The 7,734-nt window shown below is 48.5% G+C and overlaps 1 protein-coding gene across 1 annotated transcript; it reads right to left on the bottom strand.

Moving 5' to 3' along the window:
• Window positions 1-2,857: 2,857 nt before the first annotated feature.
• LOC109939832 (uncharacterized) lies at window positions 2,858-4,301 on the bottom strand. The gene is made up of 4 exons (XM_020538187.1): window positions 4,209-4,301; window positions 3,670-3,802; window positions 3,400-3,587; window positions 2,858-3,319 (listed from the first exon to the last, which is right to left on the bottom strand). Exons 1-4 carry the CDS (start codon window positions 4,299-4,301, stop codon window positions 2,858-2,860), a joined length of 876 nt encoding a protein of 291 aa, XP_020393776.1.
• Window positions 4,302-7,734: the final 3,433 nt, after the last annotated feature.

Genomic DNA, 7,734 nt, shown 5'->3' with positions numbered 1-7,734 from the left:
AAGTTCAGAAGCTATTATATGCAGTACTTCTAACTGCACGCAAGCTCCGTCACTACTTCGACGACCACAAAGTCGTGGTAGTCACTGGTTTTCCAATAGGGGATATTCTTCACAACAAAGAAGCCATCGGGAGAATAGCCAAATGGGCCTGGACCGAACAACAAGTACCAGATAACCCAGAAACCACAGAAGTATGGCGAATGTATTTTGATGGCTCATTAAAGCTGCAGGGAGCGGGCACAGGGATCCTCTTTACTGCACCTAGAGGCGAACACCTCAGATATGCCCTACAGTTGTTATTTCTAGCCTCCAACAATGCAGCAGAATATGAAGCTCTGATTCACGGACTGAACATTGTCATATCACTGGGCATCAGGAGACTGATGGTATATGGGGATTCTCTGGTAGTCATAAGCCAGATAAACAAAGAATAGGATTGCTTGAACGATTCCATGGGAAAATACTGCACTACCGTCCAGAAATTAGAAGATAAATTTGAAGGTCTGGAATTTCACCGTGGAGAGAGATCGAAACACAGCGGCTGACATGTTGTCCAAGCTAGGGTCCAGTCGGACTCAGGTCCCGCCTGGAGTCTTTGTCCAAGAAATATCACACCCAAGCATCTCACCGGGTCAGGCAGAAGAATGTAATACTTTGAGCCAACCAGAGTCAGATTCTGATGACTGGAGAAGGCCGATCATCAGGTATATAAAAAATGAGGAGCCAGACGACAAGAATGCGGCTGAGCGCATCGCAAGGCAATCGGCTCACTATACACTCATTGGGGAAACACTATACAGAAGGGGTGCATCAGGAGTCCTCATGAAATGCATTCTCTCAGCTACTGGAAAGCAACTTCTGGACGAGGTCCATGCTGGGCAGTGTGGAGTGCACGCAGCATCCAGAACCCTGGTTGGGAAGGTCTTTAGGTCAGGTTTCTATTGGCCAACAGCGAAGAGTGACGCAGCCAAGTTAGTCCAGAGGTGCGAAGCCTGCCAGTACCTGTCAAAACAGCAGCATCTACCAGCACAGTAGCTGCAAACGATACCCATAACTTGGCCGTTCGCGTGCTGGGGACTGGATATGATTGGACCTTTCAAGAAAGCTCAGGGAGGATACACTCATGTGCTGGTGGATATCGACAAATTCACTAAATGGATAGAGTTCAAACCCATTGCTTCCTTAACTTCAGCCAAGGCAGTGGAATTCATACAAGACATAATATTCAGATTTGGAATACCGAATAGTATCATAACTGACTTGGGATCCAACTTCACAAGTTCAGAGTTCTTTGATTTCTGTGAGCAGAAAAGCATTCAGATCAAATATGCTTCGGTGGCGCACCCAAGAGCCAACGGGCAGGTTGAAAGAGCTAACAGGATGATATTGGAGGCCCTCAGGAAAAAAGTCTTCGATAAAAATGAAAAGTTCGTAGGGAAATGGATAAGGGAGTTGCCCTATGTCGTTTGGAGCTTAAGAACTCAACCCAGTCGAGCTCTGCATGGAAATACCCCTTTCTTCATGGTTTATGGTTCAGAGGCCATGCTACCTGCTGATCTCAAGTTTGGGGCGCCAAGGTTGATCTTTGAAAACATAGCAGAAGCCGAGGCTACTAGGCTGAAGGATGTTGATATACTCGAAGAAGAACGGCTGAACACGGTAATTCAATCAGCACGGTACTAGCAAACCCTGAGGCGCTATCACGATAAGACCATGAGACATCGATCCTTCGCAGTAGGAGATCTCGTCCTCCGCCGAATTCTAACGGGGGAGGGGCGGCACAAGTTGTCACCTCTATGGGAAGGACCATTCATAGTAGCAGAAGTCACTCAGCCGGGATCATATCGTCTCACTCAGATGGATGGCACAGAAATCGGGAACTCATGGAACATAGAACACCTCAGGAAGTTTTATCCCTAGCTGTATTCCAAAAGCTATTGGGACGACAATGTACTCTGTAAACTGAGAAATATATCATCAATAAGAAGATTCCGAGAGCGCTCAAATTGTTCATTGTCAACCTGCATTCTTACTAACTCAGGGTGACCACTATGCCCTGCTAACGGAGCAATCGGCTTAAGTCGGCAACGACTTAAGGCGGTGCAACATGCTCGCGCTTACTTAACTCAGGGTGACCACTATGCCCTGCTAACGGAGCAATCGACTTAAGTCGGCAATGACTTAAGGCGGTGCAACATGCTCGCGCTTACTTAACTCAGGGTGACCATTATGCCCTGCTAACGGAGCAATCGGCTTAAGTCAGCAACGACTTAAGGCGGTGCAACATGCTCGCGCTTACTTAACTCAGGGTGACCACTATGCCCTGCTAACGGAGCAATCGGTTTAAGTCGGCAACGACTTAAGGCGGTGCAACATGCTCGCGCTTACTTGACTCAGGGTGACCACTATGCCCTGCTAACGGAGCAATCGGTTTAAGTCGGCAACGACTTAAGGCGGTGCAACATGCTCGCACTTACTTAACTCAGGGTGACCACTATGCCCTGCTAACGGAGCAATCAGTTTAAGTCGGCAACGACTTAAGGCGGTGCAACATGCTCGCGCTTACTTAACTCAGGGTGACCACTATGCCCTACTAGCAGAGCAATCAGTTGGAAGCTGATACTAACTCAAACCGGCGCGACACACTCAGCGCGTATATGGTTACTCATCCAGGGGTGGCCTCTATGTCCCATGAAGAAATCTCGAAACCATCACGCTGCATTTTACTTCTACAAATATAGATATTGTTGAATTCTAAACAATAGGAGGATAATAGTAGCATTCAATACTAAAAAGGTGTTCTCTAACAAAATATTCGAGCACGTTAACCGCGCGCTCAAAGCATACAGTGTTTTTTCTATTCTGCAACATTCTTCTCAGGAGCAACCGACGAAGAAGGACGGCTGGAGGAATCAGGAGCAGCGTTCACATCTGCCACTATGTCGTCCAGGACAACCACACCAGGTCTCCTCATCAGAATCCACCCCGCGTGAATAGCTTTATCCATAGCTTTATCGCGCTGGGCCCTCAGAGTAGCGGAAGTCTCTTCAGCAACCTTGATAGCCAACTGAGCGGCCTCCAGCTCCTGGGCAATAGATTTCTTGGAAGCACACAGATTCTTGATGACAACATCTTTGGCCGATATCAATTCCCTGAGGCGAATCACATCATCCAAGGATTCCTGCAGCTTATAACGAAGATTGTCTAACTCCTCCCTGGTGAAGCGATGACTCCTCTCCAAGATGGTCAGTGAGTTGCTAGAGTCACGATATAGCCTGTCAAGATTGTCACGAGAAGTAACAAGGGCACGTTTTTCTTCCTGCAAGCAAGAATCAGCTTTTTCAAACGTCAAGCAAGCAATAAAAGCACAGCAAAACAAAACCCGGATTCACAGGTCACCTTCTCAGAGTCAAGCTGAGCGCGGAGAGTAGAGTTCAGCGTGTTGGCGTCATTCAGAGAAGCAGAGACCTGGGCCAGCTCTGTCTGACTTTGGGAATACTTTTCCTCAAGATCAGAACACCGCTGGACCAGTTCGGCTTGGTCTTGAGAGCGTTTTTCCTCAAGAGCATAATACTGTCGAGTCATATCTGGCGAGAAGCAGTCAAGCAAAGGTGTTAAAATAAGATGCAGTTTGATAAGGTAGCCAGAAGGAAGCAAAAGAGCACTGACCAGCATTCGCCGCCTCTAAGTCAGAAACACACCGCTGAAGCAGCACCGGATTCCAACGCGCCAGAGACAAAGCTCCTTCCAGGACGGAAACACCCTGCAACCTCAGCCGACTAGACATCTCATCGACCAACGCCTGGCATTAAAAAGCAGACGAGCATGAGAATAATTACATGCTTGGGTAAAAGTTAGACCAGAAGAAACCAAAATACCTGGAAGTTGGAGAAGAAGGAAGCGACTCCCAAATCGTGGGGATCAACTGATGGCTCAGCAAAGGATCACCACCCGGAGCAACTTGCAACGATTCAGCAGGGACCAATTTAGTGACATCAGCAGAACCCAAAACCTTGTCATCAGGTGCGCTAGCCTCTAAAGCGACCCCTGACCAAAGGCTTGGGCTGTTACCATACAACCAGAGTGTGGAGGAGAGGACCCTACGTGAACATCCATGGAAGTGCAAGAGGGAGAACCCGCTCGGACACCCTCGGGGGCTGGATCATAGCTTGCACTACCCATCCGAGCCGGATCATCTCCGGCAGCACCCTCGGGGGCTGGGTAGTAGCTGGCACTATCCATTTGAGCCGGATCATCTCCGGCAGCACCCTCGGGGGCTGGGTAAAGGCCAGCACCGTCATTGAGGGTCGAGTTCTCTGCAGCAGCCGTCTTTAAGGTTGAAAGTCCCTTGGCCACTTCCATGGGAGCAGGGAAATCTAAACCAGCCTCCTAACCCTCAAGACCGCGCTCCAAGGTCGATGAGGCGCGGGACGCTGCCCGGGAGGACCCCAACCCGGCGTCGAGCACATCAACACGAACATCCATCGCGCCACCATCTGTCGGTTCTGATAGCAAATCTTCTGGAATCATGTCCTCGAGAGCCTGATCAAAGTTCGCCAGAGATAATTCTTGCAGACCAATGAGGGCAGACAAGGCAGAGAAGGAACACCGCTACTTTCCCCACTGGCAGTGTAACGGCAGCTGTTTTTCCGAATCGGGGGGATTTCGTCTTCTTCTTCACCATTATTATCATCAAGATAGACAGCACACCCATTGGGATCAGCTTCAGCAAATTCAGAAATTGGCACTTCCTCAGCGACAGGAGAAGAAGGACCGGTACCTTGATCCGAGCTAGACACCCGACGAAGGCGTCTCTTCTTCTTTTTCTCCCCCTCAGCAGGAAAAGAGGCTTGGTCAACTCGGCGAGAACGTTTTGGACGAACATTGACAGGCTTCTGAGCGTCCAAGGCTTTGTCAGCTTCAGGGATGGGCACCACCACCAATGTTTCAGCAGGAGCAGCATCAGAAGAATCCCCAGCCAACATATCCAGCATGGCACCTATCTCTGCATCACTAGGATCCAAAGGCACCTCCAAATGAACCTGTCGTTCATCGTAAGGAATCTCTTCAAGCGAAGCAACCAAAGCACTAACTTCTTCGGCAGAGGGTCGCACTCTAAGGCCCAAACCGCCATCACTAGCAGGAGGATTTGACACAAAATGAGTGAAGGCCTTAGAAGGAGGCAGGTTCCAGGCCGAATACGCAACAGGGGCGCCTACATTCGATACTTTGCCTCTGAGTATCATTTCAAGCCGGTTCACCAAGTCCACAGCAGGAATTCCTCTCTTGGTGACCCGGGTTGAGTCAGCTAGACCTTGGTACAGATAGGTCGGGTATGCCCTGTCCTTCAGTGGCTGGATATTCTTGAAGACAAAGTCAGCAACCACAGCCTCGACAGTCAGACCCCTCTCCTTCAGCAATCCAACTTCAGCTAGCAGAGCCCCTGCCTCAGCCACCTCCTGGTCTGTGGGGGACTCGGTCCAACTCAGAGTACGAACATCCGGCTGTCTCCTTGACCGTGGGGGAGGGAAGTTCCGTGATTCTCAACGATAAACCACTCCAAGCGCCATCCTTTGATGCTGTCTTTGAGTGGGATGTCAAGGTAATCGATTTTCCTCCCGCGGCGCATCTCCAATCTCGCGCCCCCTACCAGTTGGTGCTGACCTCCGGCCATCCCAGGGCGACAGTGATACAAATATTTCCACAGGCCAAAATGCGGCAGAACACCAAGAAAAGCCTCACATAAATGAACAAAGATAGAGATTTGCAGAATGGAATTGGGGTTCAGATGGGTCAAATTCAGGTGATAGAAATCAAGGAGACCGTGGAAAAAGGGAGAAATAGAAAGAGCAAGGCCGCGGAGGAGGAATGGAACATAAACAACAGATTCATGGGTGTCTTCTATTGAAACAGTGACCCCACAGCAGATCCACTAGGAACAGAGTTCCTTCGGAGGAAGAACTCCGATGGACACAAGATGGAGAAGGTCAGACTCAAAAACAATAGACATATGGTTACCTACGAAAGGCAACTGACTGTTGGGATCGATGGGGGGAATGACAGCAGCAGACGAACTCGAAGCTTTCCGCTTAGGCGCCATCTCAACCTCGCCGGCGAGCAGAGCGGAAGCAGAATTGCAAATCGGCAGAGAGGATTTGGATGCAGGAAAGCAAGAACTAGGGCACGGAATGTGGAGACGCGGAACAGTGCAGCACATATAGGGTTTTCCCGGGCTAGATGTTGCTTCCAAAAGTGCCCAGTCATCACCCAGCGGTTATTTCTAAAAACGCTGGCGTGCCACGTCATCACACAACCGCTATTTCTAAAAAAGCCGGCGTGCCATGTCATAATTGACTCAGTCGTGGTTTCTAAAAACGCTGACAGTACCTGACTTCACTCGGCTGTTACTTCTAAAACGCCGACGTTGCCATCAGTCACTCGGTTGTTACTTCTAAAACAATTATGTTGTCGTCAGTCACTCGGCTGTTACTTCTAAAACGCTGACGTTGTCGTCAGTCACTCGGTTATTACTTCTAAAACGCCGATGTTGCCGTCAGTCACTCGGCTGTTACTTCTAAAATGCCGACGTTGCCGTCAGTCACTCGGCTGTTACCTCTAAAAAACGCCGACGTTACCATCAGTCACTCGGCTGTTACCTCTAAAACACCGACGTGACCCCGCCATCATTCGGACGCTACTTCAGAAGTGCTAACGCTTTCAATAATAACTTGGTTGTTGTTTCTGAGGCACCGACAACGCAGAGGAAATAAATGATTCGAAAACTCCAAGTTACTACTCGAGCATAACGGACAAAGAGCATCATGGACAACGATCAACAACTGACCAGGAGGCGAAGTATTTAACACAGGAGGAGACGAAATCGTTCTTCATAAAGGGAAGTTGCAGAACTTACAAATCAACTCGCTATGAGTTGATACTTCCCTACTACTACTACTACATTGCATTACACTACTCTATACTACTACTACTACATTATTTCACTAATACTATTTCTACTACTAATCTATACTAATATCTAAAAACCAGTGGCATCTAGCCACTAGCCTGGTTGCTGCCCCTTGAAAGCTCTCTTGTGAGTTTTGGTGTTTGGATGACAACTCAATTAAAGGACTAACAAGTGTACTAAGTGTTGAACAGGTGCTTAAGGTAAAGCCTACAGGGTTCAACACAAGTGAACAAATGTGATGGTCCAAGAACTGGATTATGGATACATAATGGACATCACAAGTAAGTTGGACATTGCATAAAGTGAGACTCGGGTGCGTAGCTCGGAGACAACTGATCAAGCCAAGGACGGAGGCAAGAAGAGCTTCGAGGTACCAAGTGCACGAGAGAAGGTCAAGGAGGCTGAGGAACCCAAAGCCAAGGGTGAAGAAGAAGGCTTGCAAAGTCAAGGGTGATCGAGTTGAGAAGCTATGGCACATCAAGGATCACTACATAAGGACGTGACTTACAGCCAATGAGGTAACAGCTGCAGTTATGTGGTGTAAGTCATAAGGCTCAAGATCAAGCTCTAAGGAGGAGATCAAGGTCACTAGAAGGTGAACAAGTGTCAAAACCAGAACTGGAAGCAGCCCAAAAGAGCTAAGTTCACCTTGATCTTTAGTTTGGGTTGTTCCTATGTTTGGAGATGTTCTATGTGACCTTTACAGGATGTTGGAGCCAAGTAATGTCAATCTAGATCAAGTCAAGCCGACTTGATGATTTATGAGT

The sequence above is a fragment of the Zea mays genome, chromosome 5, assembly GCF_902167145.1.
Source record: "Zea mays cultivar B73 chromosome 5, Zm-B73-REFERENCE-NAM-5.0, whole genome shotgun sequence".
NCBI classification, from domain to species: Eukaryota; Viridiplantae; Streptophyta; class Magnoliopsida; order Poales; family Poaceae; genus Zea; species Zea mays.
Note: the sequence above shows the minus strand (reverse complement) of the source record. Positions and strands in the feature narration are given on the sequence as shown.

Excerpts from the sequence above, each read along its gene's own strand:
- LOC109939832 (XM_020538187.1), bottom strand. The coding sequence starts at position 4,301 with ATGACGGTGCTGGCCTTTACCCAGCCCCCGAGGGTGCTGCCGGAGATG. Across the intron at positions 3,803-4,208 it reads CTACTACCCAGCCCCCGAGG|GCGTTGGTCGATGAGATGTC; the intron begins GTGCTGCCGGAG and ends TTTTAATGCCAG. Across the intron at positions 3,588-3,669 it reads CTTAGAGGCGGCGAATGCTG|ATATGACTCGACAGTATTAT; the intron begins GTCAGTGCTCTT and ends GCTTCTCGCCAG.